This window comes from Sander lucioperca, chromosome 15 (genome assembly GCF_008315115.2).
Source record: "Sander lucioperca isolate FBNREF2018 chromosome 15, SLUC_FBN_1.2, whole genome shotgun sequence".
Taxonomy (NCBI): Eukaryota; Metazoa; Chordata; class Actinopteri; order Perciformes; family Percidae; genus Sander; species Sander lucioperca.
Genome location: NC_050187.1, coordinates 22,065,820 through 22,079,264, shown reverse-complemented (window position 1 = coordinate 22,079,264; position 13,445 = coordinate 22,065,820). Strand labels below are relative to the sequence as shown.

The following is a 13,445-nucleotide window of genomic DNA, read 5'->3' as shown; positions in this document are numbered from 1 at the left end:
AAAAGTCGACAAATAGTTGAATATTTGCAATATAAAAACTCAGTTTTTAAAGGTGCTATATAAATAAAGTTATTATTATTAATAATTTGTGTTATGCACTTGTAAGAGTTAAACCTCAACAAGTATTATGAAAAAAGTCTGTGTGTGCAGATTTTGACTATACTCAAAGAGCACCAGGGGGAAGATGGCTTGCCTCTCTCCTTGTGTCAGGTTCCTGGTTACCAAAGTTCAGTACTAATTACACATCCAAATCCCTGGTGTCCCCCTCATTTTCTCTTTCGCTTTCCTCTTACTGTGCCCTCCTCCTGTGCTTACTTTGACTGTTTCCCTGTCTCCAGCCTTTCCGCAGCACTTTGTCTCGCTGAATGAGTCCCTCACCTCCACCCTCCTGCAACGCTTTACCCCTCACAGTCATTCAACTTCCTTCCTGTTGTGACAGCGATTCTTTCTAGCTGTGACATTTAGCCCACACGAGTCAACCAGTAATTTACTCTGTGGATGAGACGTTTCTCACACACACACACACACACACACACACACACACACACACACACACACACACACACACACACACACACACACACACACACACACACACACACACACAATACAGGTAAAGGGTGTCGGCTTGTACAATCTGTCCATTAATATTAGGACAAAGAGCACCAGCTTGTCGTTACCTCATTCTGTGAGGTGAAGCCTCGTCGTAAACACTTTATTTATTTGCTCTTTTTTCTCTGACCCTGTCACTGTCCATCTCCTCTGCCCCTCCCACTCTAACTGTCTCTCCTGCACTCCTACAGTTCTGGGACACTCACAAATTCTGGGGCATACCGGCAGCATATATTCTTCTTATACAGCTCCATTTGACTAACATGCATAGTGTGCCAACGGATAAAATGTGTGTTTATGCGTGCGCAGGTGAGAGGGGGGCAATCAACATTACTCCTGTGACAGCTCATCAGCTAATGTCCATTACCTATCACACACAGCATCTTAAAAAGGAAACCACATTTCACCTCTGCCTGGAGGAGAGGCAGCTGTGAAAACTGAGACAACCGAGGTGAAGTCTAATTAAATTAAGACAGTTTATATGATTATCAGCTCTCGGTGGGAGACGGAGCAGCCAGCATTCCCTTTCAGTTAAGTTACAGAGACAGCTCCGTGTATGTATACACTCAAAAGTCACAACTACTCGTGACTACATCGTATCGGCAGCAGTTTTATGGTTAGTACTATTCAGATGAAAATGTATATGTATAATCTCTTCGGTCGCTCTTAAAGAGGTTTCTCAAGTCTGAAAAACAACTAATGATGTCACACTGATGTCATTAGGGTTATCATATGGCTTGGGCTATGATAATACACATTCATAACAGAAAGCCTGCTTTACAAACTGGAGATGTGCAGTTTAAAAAAATGTGGACATTAAATGCTCTAGCATTTTGCCTAAAGAATTGTTATCTTATCTTAAAATAAACTCAGCATGTTAAAATTGTGTGTAAAATTATGTTGGATATGGTACAATTCTTTGGCCTTTTAAAACAATGTGTGAATATTCAAATTCTGTGGAGAAAAACTCCTTTGATAGCTCAAACTAGCTGGAGGTAAAATGCACACCAACTCAATATACTAGCAATTATTCACAAGTATTCACAAGTAGTATGTACAATTGTTCATAATTATATATACAGTATATATAGTAGTAATTGCCCATTGCCTTAGTAATTTCAAAGCCGAACACAGTGACAATCACACAAGTTTAAAAAAAAGAAACTATTAATAGACTGACAGACCTGAATGTCAGACCTGATTGTGTGTGTCAGAAAAAACTCTCACCCCCTACACAATTATATTCACAGCAGTCCTTTTTTCAATGCCTTTTATCAATCAGTCAAGAAATTCTACTAAGGAACTCAACAGATTAGCAAAATCACAAAAAATATAATTTCCACATGGAAATGAATGAACAGGCAACAGTTATTATTCTGGTGTCACATTGGTTGGCACAAAAAAGTAGTGCTACCACAGATTTTATGAATCTGTGACAAAATCACGAGGTATTAAAGTCTGCGAGTTTAAACACACTATTTGATTTTCCAGGCTAATGAAGCACTAAGGTTCAGTGAGACAAATATCCGAGCTAATAAGCTTGTATGAGAAGATCTTATTTGAGCTTAGGCCAACAGTTTAATAAAGAGGGTTGTGAGCTCACCCCTCCAGGGTTGCCGTCGGAGGCTGTGACAATCAGACGGTACTGATCTGTGTTCTCTCTGTCCAGAGGCTTTCCTAGAAGCAGAAGGCCAATCCTGTAGAGAGGAGTCAGAGAAGATACTTGTATTACGATTACACACAAACAACTAGAGACAATAATAGAACCTCACAAAAGGTAACACAATATAGGGCTTTGTGTAATCAAAGAACATTCATTTAAAAGGAATTGTACAAACATTTTAGATATTTTATCACTGATGCGACAAAGGGTGATGGAAAGGGCTGAACTTTAGAGTTTATTTACTTCCAGATTAGACCGATTTATAAAACACGGAGGAGGATGAGTTTTGGGCAAAGAGCAGGTGGGCTTTTAAATGCTCCCACTCTGTCTTTCTCTCTCTGTAGCCCGCCTCTTGCTCCCAAAGCACATGGACTACAGACAGAAAGATTCATGTTTCCTTTCCAATGACTGCAGCAGACACAGCAGCCCTTCTGCTCATTCACAAGGTATCATTTGGCACTCTGGCATTCCAAACACAAAGCGTGTATGCATTCCCAAACAGAACGCTGAATTATCTTTGTTTGCACACATGGGCACACAAGACACATGAGTGCAAGTGCATACATACACAAAACACACACACACACAAACACACACACACACACACACACACACACACACACACACACACACACACACTCAGGAGAGGCTCTGCCAGAACCGCAAATGGAAGGAAAGACGAATGCATCTGAATGCCTCGCTACAGCTGGAGTGCTGAACTACACTTGAGCGGCTAGGTCTGAGAGGTTCACTGATCTGATGTGATAGTGTCCTCCCTCTTCTCCCCAGCCACCACAAATTAAAAGATGTTGTCAGACTGACAGGGTGCTGTTAACAGCATTGTCTAGAGCGACAATGGTGCAGGTTAGAGGCTATCTATTCCAGTCACACTAAGTCAGCCTTTCATTCTGCTCAGATCGTGTCTCTACATGGTAAACTGGACTTGATGTACAGGACAATAGTGCCAGGTGACATGAATGATTTTCCTTAGATACAATAACCTTGATACATTAACAATCACTTAAGATGATGATACATTTTACTGATTCCACAAGGAGAAATTAAAGACAAATTTGCGACATATATTTGTACTTGAATTGTATAATTAAAACCACTTGTTTTGGGTCTATTTAATTAGAACTGACTCTGCAGTGTTTGGTTTCACAGAGCAGTAAAACGTGTACCTTCTTCAGTTTCATTTCACTGTGAAGGAAGACAATCAGCTGTCAGCTGAACAATTGCCTGCCAACTAGATACTTGAGCACTGAAAAAAGCTGAAGTATCAAAGTTGCCGTGGCCTCTAGGTTAGGCTTCTGTGACTTTGAGAGCTACAAAAAGAGCTTTGGCTTTAAAGGGAATGCTGTCATCAACAAAAAAGAATAGCAGCAAGATCTGTGGATCATAGCCCCGATACTGGAATTTTGAGGCTGTAAAAATCTCATTGGGAGACCTAGTTTGGCATTTCAGTACTGCAATTTTGAATTACTTATTGGCCAACATATACGCTGATACCTATATGTCTGCAAAAAGCTAATACCAGCCTGGCTGATTTATCCGTCTACCGTAGCTCTATTTACAATTGAACCACACTGCAACGTTAAACTTTATAGAGGATTAAAAACTGTATAAATGAAGTTGTTTCAAATTGTACTGAAGCTGATCCGATATTGATATTTAACAATTTATACATCTGTATTTGAAGTGATTATATAGGTTGTTATTCCCTTAAAATTGTATTATTAAGAATTTTAACTAATACAGTATGTATTTAATTGGACATTTTACAGTTGAAATCACCTTGTCAATTACCTCTAGTGGACTTCAAACACATCTTTGGCATTTCTTTGACATTTCGTACTTATCAGCCGGCATATATGCCCATACACACATATCTGCGAAAAGTTTCAACATATTGGTTGTGGCTGATATACTGGTCCGGCTGATATGTATATTTAATGGGTCATCAGGAGGTACATTTACAGTAATTGATTTTTATCTTGAATCTATTTCATCAAACATTGTGTTCCAAAACGACACTGACCATCACATTCAAAGTAACTGTAAGTAATCATCAGTCCCACCAGACCTGGAGCTTGACTAAAAATACTTGAGACTTGTTTATGATGTGTGAACTTTGATCCTGCTTCAGTTAGGATGTCATTACTGCTCTCTGTACGGCGTCTGGTGGCTGACAGACTCTGATTCAAGGGTGCACCCTGCTCACTACCATAATGGTGAGTGAATCTAAAGCATTCCCACCTCTTCCCTTGGGAGAACCTGCCCCATTTATAGGGAGTTATAGACTGTAGAGCTCATTATTCATAATAGCTGGATTGAGCCAGCCCCATATGTAGCCTGAATCCGAACATGCAGCAATGCAAAAATCTGTCCACTGAATCATATTGCAGTTCTTAAAGGTTGAAAAATGAGAGTGTGAAGTAGGGCTCTGTATACTGCACACTCATCAAGCATACAAGCTAATCATTCTTTGATTCATTATGTGCTAAATCAGCATTTGCTTGAAGTTATTATATTGCTAGGTTGCTGAGAGCTTGTGATGGGATTGTAATATTTCTGCCATACGGAGAATCTACTAAAGGAGGTATATCTTTTTTCGATTTCTGTCATATGTAGAGATTAAAGTGGCAACAGCAACAATAGCAGTCTTCCATTATTTAATCCTGTCACTATATTTCTGCTTACCGTTACCACTATGAAACCATGAAGCAAACATCCCTCCATAAAACAAACAATTTAAACACTGGAGCCGATTAAGAGTAAACAAAAGGCAGGGACCTACTGCTGCAAGACAGCTTGTCCTTGCATACCTGGGAGACTAAGGATGCAGACAAAAGAGGCTGTAATCAATTAGTGAGAAACGTGTCTGGCAGGGTCCTGCATTTTCAGTCTCCCCACGTCTCTTTGTTCCAAATTTGTTTGCTTATTTAAGGGTAAAAAGCACTGACCACTTCCATATGTTATGCCTTTTCCTTGCTCCTGACTAGTGGTTGAGTGAGGTGTGTTTTTCAAATTCTGATGATGATTATGAGAGATAAGGTAAGATATTTGGGGTCCATTTCCTCTACAGAAATATTTGGTGTTTTATGCCCTGTCTTCTCTCAGACAGAGCTGTAGAGAAAGAGAAAATAAGACCTGAATAGAATAAGCTTTTGAATAAAGTTTTATCCTGTGTGATTATTTCCACGGAGTTCCTCTGAGTTACAAGTCAGCTCTGCCGATCAGCTTCTTGGAACTTTGACATAATCTCCCTGCTTGGTTAAAATCCATGTCTCACATTGTTTTCTTTCAGCTTACATACATATTAATGCTATTTTATTAATGCTATATATTTATTTTATTCTCCTTTCTGTATTGGTCAAGTATTGATTTCTTTAATCTATTTTTGAACTGAATGATATTATGGCTCTGTTTGATGTCATTGTTCAGTCCATTCCACAAACTGAAACACACATGCTTTTAACCACAGTTTTCACAAGAGGTTGTTTGAACATACATTATCCTCTTAGATAAAATCCCCCGTCTCTTTCATTGAACATTGCACATATGTTACATGGTAAATTGTACAGTTTTGAATGTAACATTGTCCATACATTTCAGCAAATGTGAATTCTAAAACAGATGATTAGTGTGCTCATAATACCCAGTATGATTTATTATCCTGATTGCTCTTTTTTGCAATGTGCAAATATTTTGTAAGGTGCTTTGTACGTATTTCCCCAAACTTCCACACAATATAACATATATGGTAAAATAAGTTTGCAGTACAGAGTATGTAGTGTATTTTGGTTCAATATGTATCTAGTTTTGCTCAATATACCAATACTCCTGGCTATCTTCATGCACAGATATTTAATGTGGGGCTTCCAGCACAGTTTGTGGTCAAGTACAACACCCAGAAATTTACTTTCATAGACTCTTTCAATTATTTCGTTATCAATTACTATTTTAACATCTGTATTTATAGTACAATTTCCAAATATCATGAATTTAGTTTTGTTCAAGTTTAAAGATAACTTATTTGAATCAAACTAATGTTTTAATTTATTCATTTCTTTTGTGACCATTTCCAGCATCTGCTGCAAGTGACCCCTGCAACTACTTTGCAAATGTCATTTAGGTAAAGGATAAACAGTTTTGGGACTAATACTGACCCCTGTGGAACGCCACAGGAAATACTAAGGCTCACTGACCGGTGACTACCCATTTAAACAAACTGACTCCTGTTTTCAATATAGTTTTTTATCTAGTTATAAGCCACACCTCTGATGCCATACCTTTTCATTTTTTTTAACAGGATTTCATGATCAACAGTATCAAGAGGTTTTTTTAGATCAATGAAAATCCCCACTGCATAGTGTTTGTTTTCAATACAATTTGTTAATCTTTCTACTAACTCAATTAGTGCCATAGACGTTGATCTACTGGATCTGAATCCATACTGACTGTCCATTTATAAATTGTTTTTATCAATGAAACTATCTAGCCTTGTGACAAATAGTTTTTCAAGTACTTTTGAGAACTGAGAAAGCAAGGATATCGGTCTATAGTTATTGAAAATATGTGAGTCACCAGATTTATACAATGGGATGACTTTAGCTACTTTCATCTCCTGTTTTAAATGATACATTTTATATATATATATATATATATATATATATGTGTGTGTGTGTGTGTGTGTGTGTGTGTGTGTGTGTGTGTGTTAGTGGGTCTACAATCCCGTCTATTACTTTTTTTACTAGAGACATATCAATGTCATCACAATCTTTTGAAGTTGTATTGATACTTTTACTTACAATCTCTATAATTCCTTTGTTTTCTTCAGGTCCCAAAAATAATTTGTATGTTTTTTTTTCTACATGGTCCATCACAGAGCATTTCATCCCTGTGTACTTTATATATTTGGCCAGTTTAGGGCCCACATTAACAAAGAAATTGTTGAATCTGTCAACCACCTCATTCATATTTGTCAATGTCATGCCATTATCCTTGACGTTTTCCGATAATTCAATTTATTAAGTCCTTTTGTAATAAAGGTGTTTATTGTATTCCATATTCCTTTCACATTATATTTGTTATTCTCTAGTAATTTATTATAATAATCCTTCTTACATACCCTCATTATGTTAGATAATTTGTTTTTATATTTCTTATATTTTAACTCTCTTTCGTTCTATATTTTATAAAATTCCTATAAAGGGTATTATTTTTTCAATTTTGACACAAAATTGAAAAAATAACCACCCAAGGGAGCAGGTGAGTGTAAACAGGTGTGCTTTTCCACTTGGTACATTGTGATTCTAGATGGTGCCAGCAGCCAATACCAGTGTTCATATAACAAAGTCATATATTTGCTAATAAATTAGCCCAAACCAATCATTGGCAAGTCAGCATCTACTCCCTAGCATCACAATTCTTTATCCTCTCATTCCTTCTTCCCCACCACCATCACTCGCTCTGGCTGTCTATATCATCAGAGAGATGACAGAGACTAGTTTGATATAGAGAGATTTGTTTGAAGGGCTTCTTTCATAGCCATCACAGTAAAGGAAAGAACACTGTGTCTCAACATATCATTGCTGTTTGTCCATTTGCCTTTGCACTTGAGAGAACATCATGAAACACAAAAGCTTATCGAAGACTTTTACAGCTGAGTTGTCCTTGTCTGTTTGCCCGTACACAACAGCGTTGTCTTGTTGCTGAAAAACCTCAATACATTTTTTAAATTGATGTCAGAGTTTGAAGGGTGCCCTTGTAGAACTATACTATAATAATAATAATATAACTACAATAGTTTGCCAGGGGCTTGTTCTGTTAGTTGGACAGCAATATAGGAAAGCATTTTGTATCCAATAATTTTCTATACAACTATCCTGTTCAACATGCATTGGGAGAGAGGTGGGGAACACCATATAGGATACAGAAAAACACATTCACGCCAACCAACTATTTACAGTGTCCAGTAACCTGCATGTTGTTGAGCTTTGAGAGGAAACCAGAGACCCTGGATGAAACCCATGCAGATGAACATGCAAACTCCTGTTTCCTATTTCATTTCAAAACATGTTATTAAACTTATGGCTCCTGCACACATGTAACATGTAATTAAAAAAATAAATAAAAATAATTATCAATTTTCAAATAGTGCACCTGTCAATACAGAACGAAATATTCTGTAGCCTATTTTGCTGTCAATACTGCCGACGTTGTCTTTGCTGTAATCAAATCAGTATATATTTATGTTTAACATGAAGTATGCTACTGCTTGAGTGCAGTACATTTCCACAACTCTCTCATTATCAAAATATGTGCAAACAAATGTACAAACACAAAAATATTGACAAAATAAAGTTGAAGAACACACTATTATTTAATTTTATCAATGGGAAATGGGGAATGTGTACAGACAAGGCTAGCAGCAGCAGCGCCGCGTCAGACACGTTTCTGGTATGAAAGACAGAAAATGCCACGCAGCCACCATGTAACTGACACGCAACAGAAATGCCACGCTCACGCCACACAGGCAGTGTGTAGGAGCCCTTATGAGAAAAATGTTACTGATCAATAAATGACTAGCCTTTCTATCCATTCATATATCTACATAATCATCCTTGGTGGGAATACTTTAGAGGGCTGCCGGTCTGTACTTGAAAAATATCTGGACTTACGTTTCAGAGAGGTTGAAAACCTTCTGGGAATCCCCACTCACAATGTGGTATGTGATTGGGTCGTTTTCTCTGTCTGTGGCCTGGGGGAAGGAAAAGAAAAGCAGGGTCTTGAAGATCAAATAGTGAAGTCGAAGGCTATGAGATGTGACAGCTGAGCAACAAGGATGCTGGACTGGAGTGAAGGTGAGCATACTGTATGCTGGAGAGGGGAATGTAAGAGAAAACGGAAGAACATGTGCAGTTGCCTAAAACTACAACTTACTTTTGTACAACTGTATTAAAAATGTCCTCAAACTGAATTAAATTCAATTCCACATTGTCTTATTTGAATGTGCAAAACCCATTTGTGGGTTAGTGACTTACTTGCAGATTGAGCAGAATAGCTCCTATCCTCATGGCTTCGCTGACTTCCAGGTTGTAGGTGAGGAGAGGGAAGCGTGGGGGGCTCTGGTTGTTGGGAGGCAAAACTTCAATGTACACTGTGGTGATGGAGCTCCTGGCAGAAAGAAAAGCACACATCAGCGCGGTTGAGCCATACTGAGGTACCTTGCTAACACGGCTTAGTAAAACATGTTCATAATATATCATTTTCATTGCAGAAAAGAGGAAGAACTCAACAGGTTTTGATCGCATTTCTTTTAAGCGGGTTCTTCGTCTTGTTCACAATGGTATCATAAATGTTTCTTTTTTTAATTCTTAAGTGTCAAACACAATACAAGCCTTTCATTCACATTTTGTTCATGAGAAAATCTGTTTGCTTAAAATTTGCCAGCTTGTTCTCAGTTGTTCAGAGCAGCATATTAAAATGGAACTGACTGCGTCAATTACAAATTCATTCATTGCGTGAGACATTTTTGTTGAATTTGTTTTACTTGGTGAAATCGAAGAGGCCACGTATTCCAACCCATAACTACAATGTATTATATGTGAGCTGAGCGACTTTGGTTTTGCACAGAACAAATTATTTGCTTTTTAATGATAAGATAAAGAGGAGACAATGCATGAAACATTTCGTAACCAGAATCTCGACAGTGTTCAATGGAACAATACCATCTGTCTTTTGACTCACAACAGCTTGTCAGAAATGCTATTTCTTTATAATTCAGCACCAAGAAAACTTTCCGTGTTATTCAGAAGCTAACTTGTGAATTAAACACTGGTAGCTCCTCTTCAACCCAGAGAAGGCACAAAAATGACACTTACTGCGTATGCCTGAGTTCTGAAACAACTTAGTGAAAAATCTGCTTTTTATAAAAAAAAGTAATGAACTGAACATCACATTAATCACATTTAAATAATAAACTCTTCCTTCAACCAATTCAGACATTTTTTTAATGTTCAAAGAAATCACACATAAGAAGAGAGCTACTGTACAATACCTTCTCTGGGTCTCTGGTGCATTGTCAGAGGCCTTGACAGTGAGTGCGTAAGATCGTCCCACAGTCAAAGTGACACCAAGCGCCACAGTGATGCGTCCAGTGCGATTACTAATTATGAAATGTCCCTGGTCACCAGCCAGTATCTCATAGGTCACCAGACCGTTCAGTCCCTCATCAGCATCTGTTGCTGTTAACTGGGAGAATAGAGGGAGAGAAAGAGATGGATACACATTATAATATGTTGATATTTGTTCTTTGTAGTTTTACAGATGGACTTCTGCACAACTGCCTGTAACATGCTTACTGAAGCAGTCAAGCTGTAAATATTTCACAATAGGGGGTTGTGACTGACTTCAGTCAAGTTGCCAACCCATAGTAGAATCCATTTTGGTTCCCTGTTATCAAGTAATAGAGACATGACCTTTGTTTCATGTAAAGATAAGAACAAATGGTTGGCATTTAGCTGGAAGTATACACGCTACTGATGTTGCAATCTGAACAACTTTTTCTGCTGGCTGCAATATCCTCACTCCTAGTGACTGCAGTTTGGGGACCTTAGTAAGCTTGGATTGGATGTCATCAATTCCACGCTACCTTTGATATGAGATGCATTACAAAGATGTGGAAAGACATAGTCTGTTATTGAATAAATTAAGCAGCCACAATTTTCTTCAAGCCCATTATTTAGGGCATCCTGCTGCTTGTAATTATGGACCCTCATGGTGTTGTTGGCTTCATATCTTTCAGGCCTTGGAACTTTAATCCAAGTTGCCCAGACCTCCTTTTTCATGCTCCTGATGTTGGCGTAAAAGCTGTAGCATCAAATAAGCAGCAGCATCCTCTGGGGGCCTGCGGCTCTCATAAACGGCTTATAAAAATTGGTTAAGCGGTCATACCAGACACTCTGTGACCCTTGGCCTCATTTCAGGGAGGGCGAAATGGCTGGTTTTTAAGACAGATTAAACTTGACCTTTTCAGTGTCTGACATTTTTTTGGAGAGGCTGTGCTGAGAGGACAGATCAACTATAAGACGGAAAGATCATGCTCCGACTACCAAATAAAAGACAATGAAATGATCGAACTCCCCACATTAATACATATAGCAGAATAGGGTTATTGATTTACATTTTGAAGACTGTGTGTGCATTTACATGTGCCTATGCATGTCCTTACACATGTCCTATGCATGTGCATGTAAGCTGGCTTTAGTTGGTATTAGTATGTGTATATGTGCGTGTATGAAACGAAAAAAAAATCATGACCTTTAAAGCCAGTGCTCTAATGAAATCAAGTACATTCTGAAAATGTAGCAAAGCATATACAATCCTGTTTTTAAAATCCTTTTCATGCAAGGGGAAATATTTCTAAATGGTCATCACTGATGCCAACCACACTGAATTAACTTCAGTCATGATAGCAGCTGATCTGCTGGCTAAAAGGTTTCCCAGGCCTGTGCACTGAGGATGGAAAGAAACATTCTCTCTGACTTGTCTGTCATGACTGCAGATGAGACGAAGGGAACTCTTCCAGGGGTTTGCCTTTCAACACAATGCACTGGATTGTTCTGGTTATTTTCTTTGAGCATGAAAGAATGTGTGTGTGAGAGAGATTCTGGGCGACAGGGACAAAGACGGAGGCGTAAAGCAGAGTGCCAGAGCAAGAGACCAAAAGAGAAGGAGAAAGGAAAAAGAACGATTGCTGGATTGATTACCTGTAATACCGTCTCCCCCGGCTGCATGTTTGTGAAGACTTCAACGCTGTAGGAGACCTTCGCAAACGTGGGCGTATTGTCATTGGCATCAATGACCAGGATGTTGACAGTTACTGGTCTACTCTGCTGGACGCCATCTGATGCCAACATCTGTAAACACAAGAAAGGGAAATGAGGAAATAAATCACAGAGAAATGATTTGTTTTTAATTTAAGCTTATGCTTTCAGGACTGTTTTGCTTTGATAAGACCACTTGTCAAACTTCAACATGTTTCTACCACTGCCATTTAGTCACTTACACTTTCCATTTGTATATGTTAATTTTTTATTTTTCATTCGTTGGAAATGCCTTTAAATAGATGAGAAGAGAGAGCATAAAAGTTGCCTAAAGGACAGTTTGCAAAATGAGCAAACTGCATGTTTATGTGTCCTTGGCAGCTCTGATTTCTAATACTTGGCAGCGAGAAAGAAAATGGACTAAGTAGAACAACAAATGAAGTATAAGAAAGAGGAGATCTAAACAACAACTGTGGCAGCAGCAAGAAATACATGTTTCTGTGGGGGTAATTGCTTTTCCCCAAAAAGATTTGCTCTTTGCTGAAATGGAAATGATGGACCTTGCTGGTTAAGCTGTAAATCAGGAGGGTGCCTTTAGGAGCAGTTTAACATTCACAGTGAAGGTGTTGTACAGAAACACATGATAGCATACAGTACATGACAGCAGCTACGTTCTCTCATATCAAACAGTGTCTCTGTTCTCCAGCCAGCCCCCAGAGAGAGATGCCAGACAATTTCTGGAAGCCAAGGGAGAAAACAGATTTGGTTTGACTGAGTCATCACAACTGTATGTATGAACACTCCATACTCCATACACATCCCTGCACAAACACACATAACAGATGTAAACAATGTCATGCCTGCCTCCTCATCCCTCTCATACACACACACACACACACACACACACACACACACACACACACACACACACACACACACACACACACACACACACACACACAGTAAGAACTGACATGAAACATGAACATCATAACTGTTGAAGGATATTTATCTACATTGGATTGTGTGCTCTCCCGCCTTCCAGTCCAGGATACGCAGAGTAATTATAAAATATGATCTGATGCTCATGTTTACACAAAGACAAGATTTCTCTCAATGACACTCTCTGAAATAACATCTTCAGAAAAGCAAAAGCACAACTATGAAAGCCTCAATGTGTTATCTAATAAACATTATGTTAACAAGCTTTTAGCAAGAACTCAGAAAGCACCAAATTCACTTGTAATGTCTGATAATAAGGCCAATTAAGATTATTTCTCCAAAATGCCATATATATTCTTGCAGATCAGTTAGAGTTAAAGAAAAACATCTGACTC

The 13,445-nt window shown here is 38.4% G+C and overlaps 1 protein-coding gene across 15 annotated transcripts in view; it reads right to left on the bottom strand.

The window, feature by feature from the left end:
* The window catches only part of LOC116055092 (protocadherin-15-like), a 245,948-nt gene that overhangs the window by 78,532 nt on the left and 153,971 nt on the right, over positions 1-13,445 (bottom strand). For all 15 annotated transcript variants that reach the window (XM_035991961.1, XM_035991960.1, XM_035991958.1 and 12 more), the window contains 5 exons: positions 12,052-12,201; positions 10,341-10,534; positions 9,325-9,457; positions 8,962-9,041; positions 2,216-2,309 (listed from right to left, as the gene is read on the bottom strand). In XM_035991961.1, the coding sequence (XP_035847854.1) occupies positions 2,216-2,309; positions 8,962-9,041; positions 9,325-9,457; positions 10,341-10,534; positions 12,052-12,201 (651 nt within the window). The remainder of the gene's footprint in view (positions 1-2,215; positions 2,310-8,961; positions 9,042-9,324; positions 9,458-10,340; positions 10,535-12,051; positions 12,202-13,445) is intronic.